The sequence below is a fragment of the Knufia obscura genome, assembly GCF_036327395.1.
Source record: "Knufia obscura strain CCFEE 5817 isolate CBS 148926 chromosome Unknown scaffold_2, whole genome shotgun sequence".
Lineage (NCBI taxonomy): Eukaryota > Fungi > Ascomycota > Eurotiomycetes > Chaetothyriales > Trichomeriaceae > Knufia > Knufia obscura.
The window spans coordinates 3,081,115-3,094,764 of NW_027042688.1; the positions used below are offsets into that span (position 1 = coordinate 3,081,115).

At 51.5% G+C, this 13,650-nt stretch overlaps 3 protein-coding genes across 3 annotated transcripts; 2 read left to right on the forward strand and 1 right to left on the reverse strand.

Annotated features, from left to right (window-relative positions):
• Positions 1 to 4,589: 4,589 nt before the first annotated feature.
• On the reverse strand, positions 4,590 to 5,949 carry PMZ80_002984 (uncharacterized protein; the record flags this gene model as incomplete). The annotated part of the gene is made up of 2 exons (XM_064871413.1): positions 4,590 to 5,495; positions 5,545 to 5,949. 2 exons carry the CDS (start codon positions 5,947 to 5,949, stop codon positions 4,590 to 4,592), a joined length of 1,311 nt encoding a protein of 436 aa, XP_064733866.1.
• A 2,986-nt stretch (positions 5,950 to 8,935) lies between these two features.
• On the forward strand, positions 8,936 to 10,837 carry PMZ80_002985 (uncharacterized protein; the record flags this gene model as incomplete). The annotated part of the gene is made up of 1 exon (XM_064871414.1): positions 8,936 to 10,837. One exon carries the CDS (start codon positions 8,936 to 8,938, stop codon positions 10,835 to 10,837), a length of 1,902 nt encoding a protein of 633 aa, XP_064733867.1.
• Positions 10,838 to 11,664: 827 nt separating this feature from the next.
• PMZ80_002986 (uncharacterized protein) lies at positions 11,665 to 13,477 on the forward strand (the record flags this gene model as incomplete). The annotated part of the gene is made up of 3 exons (XM_064871415.1): positions 11,665 to 12,224; positions 12,279 to 13,302; positions 13,355 to 13,477. The coding sequence occupies 3 exons, from the start codon at positions 11,665 to 11,667 to the stop codon at positions 13,475 to 13,477; spliced, it is 1,707 nt and encodes a 568-aa protein (XP_064733868.1).
• Between the last annotated feature and the right edge of the window lie 173 nt (positions 13,478 to 13,650).

The following is a 13,650-nucleotide window of genomic DNA, read 5'->3' on the forward strand; positions in this document are numbered from 1 at the left end:
ACGTGCTACCGAGAATCGAGCTTGATCTGTCGTCTCAGGGCACGTTAACGTGCCGAAGCTGCCACCGCCCGTTCAAGAACGATGCAGAGATGCCAACGCTACCAGTACCGGCAGGAGGAGCGTCGTGCTCTTGCATAAGAGTGAGATAAGGCAATGAAGAGAAAGGTCGTCCGTCACTGCATCTGCAAAACAACAAGATACACGAGAAAGGAAATACCCCTGTTCCGAGATACTACTCGACGCTTCAGTGGCGACTCCGAAGCTTTTACCACTGCACAGGTGGCCAGAAGAGGTTTTTCACAGCCCTCGTCCTCCACAAAGGACCGTCATGGGCTACAAAGAGGCGGATTGGCACTGTCGCTCGTAGGGAACGGAACAGATCATGGCATCGAGACAGGAACTACTTGAGTCTGCGCAGACATTCTTATTGCTTCATCTAATGAACGGACGCCACTACAGCAACAACCACCCGCATATTTCCCCTATGCCGACATCCTTCACATTTTCACCGAGTAACAGTGCTAGTCATCTAGTGCTATCAACTGTCAGCTGTGTCAACACTTCAATGAAGACTGCAACAACTTACACCGCAGGAGGAGCATTTGCATCCACCGGCACACGCGGCGCCGGAGCAGCAGTTGCAGGAAGTGCATGGACCCATGATGACTTGAGGTGTTGTTTGTTTGAGAAGGTTTGGAATCTTGTTATGTTGGATCTTGTCTTGACTTGTTCTCTTATTCGCTTATGAAGGAGAGGAAAGGAAAGAAGATGGTCAGTCGCCGCAGAGTACGTTATATACCCGCCCTCGAGTCAGCTTACTGAACTTTGCAAGCTTTGCACATGTCGCATCTACCCAGTGGTGCGTTCAAGCTGTTGTCGCTTAGCGAACGATTCGCGTAACGCCATGTACAGCAGGATGCGCTCTGGAGCTCATCACCAGGTAGGTGTTTGAGTCTACTGGATCTCTGCAAACCTTGTGGCTCTCCAGCGTGGCACCCAAGAGCGCTCAGCACGATGTTCCTAACCCATAGCTGCCACGACTGAGAGGCCCGAAGGGCCCGCCAGACAGGATCTTCCAGCCATGCTATGCGATACGTGGGTAAGACTCCTGATGGAGACCCTCCACTACACGAAGCAGCCAACCCGGTGCCTCGTTGATGTGCAGTAGCGTATGAAATTGAATGCGGCAGAAGCAAGTATATGGCTAGCTTCGTTTGTTGTGTCACGAGCGGCTTGCTTCACCTGATCCATACTTGAGGGAGGCTGTCGCTCATGGTGGAACTTTATCCGATAGTCGTCTCGTTTCGTGCAATGCCGTACTGTTACTCTCCTGGGGCTGTGTTGAACACCGATACAAGGCCGAACGGGACTCCGCGTAAGATGATTCCACGTGAATATGTATTGCTTCTCTCATATCGTCACGGTCACACCTTACTGTGTGGGCTTTGACGTGCCTGATTGGGCGCTGTACTCCCATTCTCCAAACCATGGAAGCATAAATATCGCACATCTGCGGAAATCTGCCCCTCAGAGTGGAATGGCACATGACAAGTGTCTACCCAAAACCCGATCGTCCTATGAAAGCTTTCCTAGGACCCAGGCGGCATCCTTGGGAGCAGTGATGCCAAGCAAGTGCACGGCATGTCTTGCTGTCAAGCTCGTGCTTAGCCGACGTGTCACGAAGTGAGCCGGGTCGGGCCTTCTCGGCAGAGGTGAACCACGATTCAGTATGCCCAAGGCTGCGTTCGCATGGGCTCAGGCTGCTAAGCTCGTCGACGACTCAAGCTAGCAGGCTATGGTGAATAATGGCAACGCTGCTCAATCTCCTACAGAAGAAGGAGGGGACTGAACATGAGCTCTACATCACACGGCAGCTGCTGCTTCTCGTCTACGGAGTATTAGGCGAAGATCCCTTGATAACGATTGCTTCCCAGCCTTCGATCTAGCAAGGTGTTTACCTGCCTCAAGACTTCTCAACTCGAGCTTAGACCACGGTCGTGACAATGCGGCATCTCCGTTGACGGCAGGCCCTTCGAAGATTCCAGCGTCGTTCATACGCCAGATCGAATCAGTGAAAGGTGCGTAGTACATTCCCATCTCATCACATCTGGGCTACATCTTTCGAATCCCACGCGGAGGACGCAGCTACGATAGGAGCGATCGCCCAGGAACATCCTGAGGCATATGGTACAATCGCAATGAAATCTATCTCACGAAAGGCCGCCAGGTTGCAACTACGAGTATGCACGGATTAGATCACGCATAAACGACTCACCTTTTCTCCATCGTGGACGTACCTGACCACTCGCTGTCAGCCAACCACCCCAAGCTAGCAAGTCTAGCCAGCAGAAGGCTACCCACCCACCCACGAAATCAGTAAAAAAGCTAGCATCCTAGCACACTATCATTACAACGCAACCGAAACCGGCTACGCCGAGAGCTCGACGTACCTCCCACACTCAGTGACTACACCATCTTAGGCAAGTATACCAGACGCTCTGACTCCGTCGACTGCCTACGAAAACCGGTGTTGCCACACCACCTACCACTACAGGTCGGCTTTCCTTCGCTCGAAGCAGGTGGTGGAGCCCATTTGCGCTCTAACATATGCTCGATGGGACCCACACAAGAAATGTATTACGAGACCTGAAAAGTCGTGTGAGTTGCTTTTGCTGGCTGGCTATTAGCAGGGCTGGTGTTTGGGAGTAAGTACTTGACATTCGGCGAAATTACCTCTACTGACGGGAAAGTGGTGGGTAAGTTGCAATCTATGAACACTCGAATTGGGTAAGGACGGGCACTCTAGGAAGTTGCGACACAGCACGCATGTGAATGGCCGAACTGATCTCCAAGCTCATGTTGCAGCAGAGCAGGTCAACAACATTGTGTGTTCCTCCTCAAGCTGCTCTTCCCAGCAACGTCTCCTTGTGGCACGACTTTTTCATCCCTAACCCACGAAAGGCGCGTCTGCTGTTCCAGCTTTTCAGAAGAATCAATTCAATGGTCGTGCTTCACAAGCAGTTTGCATTCTGTAGCAAATCATACTCTGCTTTTTTTTTTATCTCACCTCAGCCGACCTTCTACTGAAGGAAAAATTCCTTGCTCTCTATATCATATCTTCTGCTCCTTTCTGATTCATTCTTGCTCTCTGGTGCGCTACTTCAAGCTCAGACCTCCTCAATCCCAGAACGACAAGGTATACCCCGATCTGCTTGGACAGTCATCGCAGGATAACAAGTGCGTAATTCCATCTCCCGCTTCAAAAGAGGTGGAGGAATCACGTCGGGTCTGGTTTCGCCTGAAGCTGACAAGGAGATCGTCCCGTACTGTTCCTGTTCATCTGCCAGACTGAATGGTAAGTAGCTGCAACCTGCGATTGGTCAACAACAGCAGACAGCAACTCCCCAAGCCGCACTTCCTGCGAAGGACAACGGGCGTGAACATGTCGACTCGTGCTTTAGATCATCTATGATGTATGTGCTTCAACAGGTCAGTGGCAGTACGTATCTGACCCCTTTATCAATCCGAGATGCAGCCCGAGGCTAGAAAGGACGACAAAGGACAACGGGCAGCCTGAGCGATGAAGCCGTCATGATTCTGACTGTCTAGTGCTCACGCCCAAAGCCAGAGCATTATACCATTTAGCCTGCGTGACTGCTTGCTAGTCACGGCAACATTTTCCTGGTATCCCGTATCCTACTGTAACCCCTGACTGACCAACGGCAAGTAGGATACCTACACAGTCAGACGACGAGAGAATATAAAAAGGTCGAAAGACTGTGACCACGAGACAAATGTTAGATAAACCAGGACCGCCAGAACACCACATGGGGACTTGAGCTTAAGGTCCTCACTCGACTGTCTCCCCTTTGCTCGAGTCCAACCAATCGGATCTGTGTATTGTGGCTGGGCTGTAGCGGTTCTGATTGGCTGTTGTCAGGTCAGGGCCGTTCTGTTCTGATTTGAATCACTGTGTCGATGCTGAATTATTGATCTAGAGCTGCAGAGATAGGAGGATATCTGGGTAACAAAATAGCTGAATGAGTATGTGTGTTAATGATAATCAATTGTGATCTGTAAACGTGAAATTTGCGACACACTGCTTTTAACTCCGCTGCCTGAACGGCATAGACATTAAGGTGATCGAAATGAGCCATGAGCATGCAAATATGCTAGTTCTTGGGGACCTCTTCATTTCTGCCATTTCAACATATGCTCCTTCCGCAATACCACCTGCAGAGTGGCAGTGCTTCTCTGCCTATAGCGGCTTCGCCATGTGCTTCTTTCAAGCTAGCGATTTGTCGCCATTGCCATGCGGGTTAGAGCCAGACACAAGCCGTACAATGACCGCGGAAACCTTTGGTGTGCCGCGGAACCTAAGTCTGTATCTGCTTGTATGTGCAACACCGGCAGGCATTAATATGTGTGGGTAATACTGACCGTGTCTAAGGATTCTTTGTTGCTCTGCTGGCCACCCATCGTAGCAGCCTGCCAGATTTCTGGCGACGTAAGAGTTGGCGGACAGTATTTTCCTTGGTAGCGTGGCGTACCAGACTGCTTTTGATGTTCTTGATATCAAATCGCCAATCTCAGTAAGGATCCCATTCTAATCTTCTCTCAAGCGCAAACGACTCGAAAGGCAACCCTCTCCACTCCTTCGTGCCATTCACAGTCTTGTAGAACTCAGGCTCGAAACTGACTTCCGCCCAGCCACGAATTAGCCTCCGCCAGTAGCAAGCTTCCGCTGCCGGAGTCAGATATCGTTCCCGAAACGTCTTGACGTTGTTGGTTGCAATGTTCTCGGCTTGCCTGTCATTCTTTCGAAAATTGGTGATGGTCGCCTCGAGATTACCAAAGTCTCGATTGATCTCGACGAAATTTTGGTCCGGACCTGTCGAGCTCATCAGCGGGTGATGATGCTGTATCCAATCCATTTTGTGAGCAACGATTACGCTTTGACATGCTTGCAGATATTTTAAACGACCAGAGTACGAGTTGCCTTCGGTGTGCGCGAGGTACTTGTAGTCGCAATGTTCGGGCATACTCTTCAGGTCATTTTGCATGCTATCCTTATTATGCCAATCCAACGCAACCACATCTGCCCATGGTTGGTCCTTTGTGATCTCGACGAGAAGATCTCGTAACGGGAGACCCATTGTTGCGCCACGCCAGAGAAGCTTCTCGACCTTGTTGTGCCAGGAGTATTTGTGGACGTTCTCTTCGGCCGCAGCCTTCATTTGCACCTCCCGCATAGTGCCGACCTTTGTCTCTGGCCACGACCAGTAGCCAAAATCTGGCATAAGCCAGACGTGTTGGTGTTCGGCCTTTCGTGCATAGCCCCAGAGCGGAACGGCTTCGAAGATGATGTCGTCGGTGTTGAAGGCAAACTCGATGTTCGGGAGACGGTTTGGGGAAGAGTAGATGGCTCGCTGGATTGCATGGAGGGTAGCCAGTTCGCGCGAGTAGATGCCGCCTTGCTTCTGGATGATGTATAGCTAGGCACAGTCAGTATCTACCAGCACCAACAGATCTCGTCCACTCTACCTCTTGATCATAGACCATGGCACGAACGTAGCCATTCTTGGGCTCTATAGCGTCCAGCTCGGCGCTTGTGATATGGTTCGATCGCCGCAGGTTCACAGCCCGCTCGACCTCGTCAAAAAGCTTCGGAAACGCATCTTCACATTGCGCATAATCGAGGAGAAGGTTGTTTCTATCGCGGCTAAAGTTCCAGTGACCGTCAAAGTCAGTACGCCTATCACCACCCGCCAGTGCAGTCAGTGAAGCAGGAGAATTGCTGCGATGCCAGATGAGCAGTAAGAACGTGCCAACTACGGCGGTGACGATCAAAGCTGGTCGGCGCGCCAATAGCGTCAAAGCTTTTTCGCCGTGTGGACGATAGGTATTGTAGTAGTTGTTCATCTCATCGACTGGCGTCCATTTTGGCATACTCGCTGACTGACGCCGAAACATAGCCAACATAGAAACCGGTGACTTGTGAAAGTAACACGCACGCCATCTGTGCTACGCCATAGTCGATGAGATGTTACGTGCCAATCAAGCCGCGCCTCCTACGCACGACTGGCGCATCCTCCCGCTCAGGCTGCATTGGCACCATGATATCTGGAGAATCATGCCAAGTTTCGGTGCTGAGCAGGAATTTTAGTGGATCACTCGACGGCATCTGGAGTGAAGCAAGGAGCCAGAAAGCATCCAAAGAGGTAAGCGCGGCTATGACATACCAATGGGAAGTACTTGCTTCCCCAGGGTTCTGCCAAGTTGCGCATTCCTATTGTTACAGTGTTAGGGAATAATTGCTTTTGTTCACACGCAGGAACGTTTGAGGGACTCAGACTGAGACATCACGAATCCTACTTGAGAGGTCCGACTGCACGTTCAAGACTCTTGACGGCAGTCCAGTCCATTATCAGAACGAAGTTGCGGGTGTGGTCGTGCCCCAGCAGTGGTAGCAAATTTTAGGCTCTCACTGGCACGCGCTCGTTCCCGGACGCTGCCGCCTTGCCGAGCGAAACATTGCCAAGCATCTTTCGAGCTTAGGAGGAACCACCAGCTGATTCAGCTCAATTCTCTGCCTGTCCTTGGCTGCCTCTCAAGGAAACTATTCTTGAACACCAACAGGCAACCCGATATCTCCACTGGATTGACCTCGAGGTGCTCTACGCCCGTGACGTTGCTCACGATAGCAATCACAGTACTTTTGTTGTGTGCTACTACGAAGATGAGCGGGCACGATACAGTCTATACTTTGGTCCTGGCTTATCCTAACGTTGTCCCTTGTATAGTATGCCGCTCGAAAAGGCCGATGCCATGTGAATCTTGGTCCTCAGCGCTCCGAACACCGCAATTCAGAACCGACGCCATAAGTTCATTTCAGTCACACTGCAACTAGCAGCGACCGAACTGCTCGCACCAGCATTGCAGTAATTCGGGGCACCAAACGGGCTCTTTCCCAAAGATAACATGCCACATATACTCAAGTACCCGTCCAGATACATCGCTCTCCAACTCGGTATCAAGCAACCACCTGCGATATCGCGAATAGTCGCTGCGTGGGCGTTTGAGCACCTGATCTCTAGATACTGCGAACTGGGAACAGCAAGGCGTGCCGATGGTCTCTGGAACAGTGCTTAAGTCCGTCTGGAAAAGGTACATCCACGCATCCTTGAAAGCGGCTTCGTGTGCGCGGTCCGGATCACTGCTGTTGCAAAATGGCCGGATCTCGTCTGGACAGCCAGGCGTATGGATGCAACGCATATTGACGTACCCGTGCTCGCGAACATAGTCCAGGCGTAGTCCATTTACCGAGATGACGTTGTTGTAGTCCTCCGCATCAGTGTGCCATGCTGCAGGCCACCCCTCGAGGTGCGGATGCAGAAACACCATCAGCTCGGGGAGATGGTCGTAGTGGTCGACCAGGAACGTCAGGTAAGCTTGTGCTTCTCGGCCTTTGTTCTCTGGGACGTGCAAGACGTGGGACTGGTCGTCCATATGATAAATTGCGTGCTGCCAATCTGACAGATTGTCCGCTACCCAGTCAACGTTGTCCGTCGCCATTTTAGCGATGACAATAGCCTTGTCCTGAGCATGATACTCATACGGCGCCTTGGTGGAACCCTCAAAGACGTTTGAGCGGCGTTCCCCTCCTCTCGACCATGGAGCAAGTGAAATGAAGTCCCAAACAGTGAACAATACCACTGACGAGAGACAAACAGCAGCGACAACAGCGAATGGTCTCCTCCTCATACCCGTGAGGTTTGTGCTCTAGGCACTGCGCTGTACGCAACACAGTGCTATGTTGCTTTTGCCACCACCCTGGCCTTACGGACAAATGCTTGCGACAGGCTTGCCCTGTGATAGATTTGCCACTTATCAGATGTCGCTCTGTTTCAAGTCCTAGGAGCACGCCAGTGCCCAAGCACAATGGCCGTCGTGAGCACTTTTTGTGAATGTTGTTCTAGCAAAGCGCAGACTGCTCACATTTCTGTCATGTCCGTATAGAACATAAGACCTGTGAGGGTATGTTTCAGATCTCCATCTGACCAGGGTCACCTCAGCGCTTATTCGCTTTGCGAAGCGCTCAACTCAAGAGTTGATTATATGCTGCTGGCGCTAAGCTGAAGATTGCTGCAGCTTTTCAGCACGTCGACTGAACACATCGAAACCAGACTCTAAGGACACTACACGGCAAACAAGATCATAAAGGGAATCATGAAGCATAGATGTGCATGTATTATTGGTACACGGCTCTGTGGCCGGAGTCCGGAGTCATATTCTACCTTTCGAGAATCTTGTGATGAGCTTGGCATTCGTGTACGCCGATTGTTCACTAGCTAATAATACCTGCAATACAATGTTTGGCTTAGGAGAGATTGCTACGTTTCGGGTATGGACCTGACCCTCTGCAAAACGTAACAAGGTAGCCGATGCAGAGTCAGTTATGGACGCCGCGGCGTAGCTCTGCTGCCGATGTCTCAACCCAGCGCGGACCCACTACATAGCCAGAGTCGCAACAGCTACTGTACCTAGGGTACCGTGCATAGAAGTGAGCGAGCCGCGATGCCCTGAATTCAACCGAGCTTCATCTACCAGGCCACACAACCAGCTTCATTTCTTCTGCATCAAAGGTACACGGTGGCTTGCATATAGCATATGGGCGGCACCGAATCGCTGCCTCGTCTGATTGGCTGATGCGGTTTCATGTATCTTTGCGCGACGGTCAAGGATAACACGGCCACGAACAGGTACAACCTCCTCGTCTTGCGCGTGAAGGCCGGCCGCAGGAGTGCCTTGGCCTGGTTGGAAGCCGCCATGCTTGCTTGCTGTGGTACTTGAGTCCTCGATCCTACCCTGTGTTGCATATTCACACCCTGACAACAACCGACATATTGCCTGCGAAGTAAGAGCTCACTTACCTATGGCCATAGTGAACGAAACCAGAGCTCATAGGCCGTCACCTCTCCATCACCCATACAAATCCCTAGCACAAGTCAGTGAAGTCAGCCTCCCGATCTCAAGGCCGAAACCGTACTCGCAATATGGAGGATATCCGATGCCAGTGGGTTATGGCCACCCTCAAGCGTACGCTCGCCTCACGCAGCTCGACTGGATGATGTTTGTCGTGGTTATGGTCGCGAGCGCAGTGGGTATGTTGGCTGTTTACCTTGCACCTCTCGCAACCTGGCTAGGACAAAATCGGCAATTGATCGTGGTGGGTTTCGTGCTGTCGCTGATGGCTATCTGCAGTCAAGGTCGAATGCAGCGATTGTTGGCTGCCGTTGAGGTTGCATGGGGGCCGTCGACTGTACAGAACTTGGATGCCATTGCAAGGATGGACCCGACGGGTCATCGAATGTCTCCGAGGAATCAATTGTCGGTAGTGCTACTACTTGCCTTACCGCTGGCCTTGAGCGCAGGGTACAAGCAGCTCATTGGAGGAATCACCGCGTCAAACCCTGTCGCTCAACACATGGAAATAGGCATGACTGTGCCGCTCAAAACACAATTGACACTCGGTGGAATTCCACTGTTTGGCGACACGATGATGGGTTACTGGAACGACCCACAATACCAAAAAGCATATGGGTACACAGTCTACACAGAGACTCCAGAACGTACCGTTATAGTGGATGCGCCATTGCGCCACTCAATGCAGACAGTGCAAGATTCACTGCGATCTGATCAATTCGCAACAGTCTCGGCAAATGTGTCAGCGATAGTTGCCAGTATGGTAATGAAGTGGGACACGCAAGAGGATCTTAACAACACAGACATCCGCCTGTTGCAGAAGAACCTAGGATTTGAAAATCCTGGTTGTGGTAACCTCACCATAGCGAACGAGACGTACATCATCGCAGACCTCGACCACCTCGATACATTCGCAGCCTGGATGCGCACAAGCGGTGTCCATGCTGCTACGACTTTTGGAGCCAACAACTCGTTCTGGGTGGCGCTAGGTACCGGTAAGTGCGACGAAACCCTGGGTGCCGACCAGGGCAGTTCCTTCTTCTTGTTGTCGCGCACTCCGGGCACGGAAAATCCGACACTCGGAGATTTCTGGCACCAGGCACAAGGGTTCGCAATCTCGCTGGAGAGATACGAAGCCACTTGGAATGTTAGTCAGAACGATGCGGCACTTCTTTCTGCTCGCGCCGTCGAACCTGGACCCCTCGCGAACTCGACTTACAATTTCACCCTTGCTCAGTCAGGCCTCGTGGAGCACCGCTGGCGGAACTACGAGTCAGGATATGTTGCGCAAATGGCAGAATTCAACTTTTTGAACCCCGTGGAAGCTTACCGGCAGGGGAGAGACTATACCAATCTCACAACCGACACGACTTTCGTCGCTGTCATGGTATGGTCCCGACTTGTTCACCTGGCCGGCCCCAACTCAGTCGACTATAATACCGCCATAACTGGGTCGTTAGCGTATACCATCCCAAGTATAGTATCGGTGCAGACATTCACCATGCGACAAACATGGGAGATAGCCTGTATAATGCTCGTGTACCCCATCATTATGCTTGTGTATTTTGCACTGAAGGTCATGGTATTCCATGGCAACCCAGCGGTGAATGGCGTAGGGATCGTCTCGATGCTGGCTGCAGTGAATCCAGCGGGTCTCAATCTCATGAAGGGCGCAGGGTATTCAGGAGAGCTGGATAGAGAGATCACAGCATCGTTTTCAACAGTGCCTGTGTTTGACGATGAAAGAGGGTTGCTCGTGGGACATAAAAGCCTTCAAGTCGACTTGCAACCACGCGGGAAACAGCGGAATGGCTCGAATGCTCGTCTGCAGAGAGGTGTACTGTACAATTGAGTGTAAAATATGACTGTGTCCAGAAATATCAATATATTTAATGCCAGAACGAGTCGAACAGCTCTGTCCGACTGACGAGATGCGGAGCGCCATTGGAGAGTCCAATGCCGAACCGTAGTGATCATGTGACCATACAAGAATGAGCTATCGTACAGTAGAGGCGGACCGCAAATTAAACGTGAGCACCAGCTGGTGCCCAGTGTCTCCTCTTCGTGAGAAAGCTTTTTCCGAGACGCTTACCTGATGGGCTCAGCTCGAGTATCGATCATGTGGTGAGGCAGGTCGCGCGGCTGCATCTAGAAATGTGTGGCGCTCAGACTTCATCTTACCATTCAGGAGCTAGGCAGGGTGCCAACCAGCTCAGACTTCGATCGTATGGATGATCAACAAATCGTCTGGGTGTCGACGAACCACTGTGACCACGACACATAGCGAACGTGCTCACAGCGCAACCTAAGCGGTTCCCACTGCCTTTGTGAACCAGTTTCATTCAAGGTAGGGCATAAGAAGCTGAAGTTGGCTGATCGCGAAGGATGAAGAAGGCAATGCTCTCTTGTGCTGGGGGTATTGAAGCCATTTGCAAACATGCTGTCAAGCTAAGGACGGGAAACCATGGGAGACTAGTGAGTGAGCAGAAGCATTGAACACAATGTGAAATCAATGCCAAGTATCGAACACCCTTCAGGAATGCTCAGTTTCACTCTCACATATGAGGTTTTTGCACTTTTCAAGTGCACCTCAAACGAACTCACATGTCGCAGGAACTGACGCTTCTCCCAACATGAATCGATTTACATCGATCTCGGCCTTTGCACAAAGGCAACACCATGCCAAGTGCAGGATTCTATATCATGCACAGTCTTCGCTCCTTGCGCCGCAGGCATTGGCGCTGGCTAGTCATTGCCGCGTTGTTCTTTCTCTTCTTTCTTCTCCTTGATACTCCCTTCGCTCCTCCTCCTTCTGCGCCTCATCCTACACTGAACCTGGTGCGAAGCAGCTATGACTGGTCGAAATGGCAGCCACACAATCCCGTGCCCTCCGAGTCGCTGCAACCCCTCCCAACCGCGAAGCCGGAGAAACTCGCACGAATCCAACATGTTCCTAGCCGTCATCCCAAGTTTGATATCGCTGTTCAAGGGCGTCGTCGAGCCGAAATCAAGCGCGCTATGCAGAAGAGCTGGAACAGCTACAGGGAGTTCGCCTGGATGCGGGACGAATTGACACCACTCACAGGTACTGGCAAGGACACGTTCAGCGGATGGGCAGCAACTCTAGTGGACGCTTTGGACACACTCTGGATAATGGGCATGAAAGAGGAATTCCACGAAGCTGCACAAGCTGCAGTCACACTTGATTGGGACGTCACTCAGGACACCGCTTGCAACATGTAAGAGGTGACAATTCGGCATCTTGGTGGCCTTCTTTCAGCCTACGACCTCAGCAAGGAACCTGCGCTGCTCGCCAAGGCCGTTGAGCTAGGTGATATGCTTTACGCAGGGTTTGATACTCCCAACCACATGCCTGCCCCTTGGCTCGACTTCGAAAAGGCAAAGACAGGCAGACTTGTCCCCGATGATCACCAAGCAGCTGCGTCCGCAGCATCTCTGTCGATGGAATTTACCCGACTGGCGCAACTAACTGGCGACAACAAGTACTATGATGCAGTGGCTCGTGTCACAGACAAACTATTCGAGAGTCAAAACATCACCGGACTACCAGGAATGTGGCCGACATTCTTTGACCTCCGGAATGGCATTTTCCACAATCACGATAACACGTTCACCTTGGGCGCTCTAAGCGATAGCATGTACGAGTATGTGCTCAAGATGCACCTTCTGCTTGCGGCTACAGAACCCAAGTATGAGCAGCTCTACCGCGCAACAGCCGATACTATCGTCGAAAATCTCGTCTTCCGACCCGTGATACCTGATAATCTCGACATATTGTTTACCGGCACGTACCACGCCGAAGACCCAGCGTGGCTAGAGACCGAAGGCCAGCACCTTGCATGCTTCGTTGGCGGTATGCTCGCTCTGGGCGGCCGAGTTCTTGACATTCCAGGACACGTGGACATTGGGGCGCGCTTGACAAATGGCTGCATCTGGGCATATAATGCTTTTCCCACCGGACTGGCGCCCGAAATCTTCAAGCTCGTGCCGTGTGAGTCCTTGGAAGGATGCGAGTGGGATGAACAAAAATGGTTGGAAGCAGTGACTAATGATGAAGATGGCCGGGACACACTTCCAAAAGGCTTTCAGAATGCTCGCGAGCCAGCATATCTTCTGAGACCCGAAGCACTGGAAAGCGCCTTCATCCTTTACCGTATCACTGGACAGGAGGAGTATCGCGAGGCCGCATGGGAAATGTTCCAATCGATCCAGAAAGTCACGGAGACAGAATATGGGTATGCAGCGATCGAGGATGTGACGGTGACTGGCAAGCCTGAGCAGCGGGACTCAATGGAGGTATGTCCTTGGGTGGTAATGATGTCCAATATTGTGCTAACCCGATTTGCAGAGTTTTTGGATGGCAGAGACGCTCAAATATCTTTATCTGATATTTTCACCGACTGACGTCGTCAGCTTGGACGACTATGTGCTCAATACGGAAGCTCATCCTCTCCGCATACATAAGCAATGATGACATGGACGAACTGAGGTAGTATGAGTTTTTAGATGCTTAGCCATGATGAGCATAAGTACGTTCCGCTGGACTCGGGCAGGTGTCGACATGTGGATGATAATTACCAGACTCGCAAGGCGACATGATACTGAGCTAGGAGCCTGAGATGAAAGGTCTCCGACACATACATG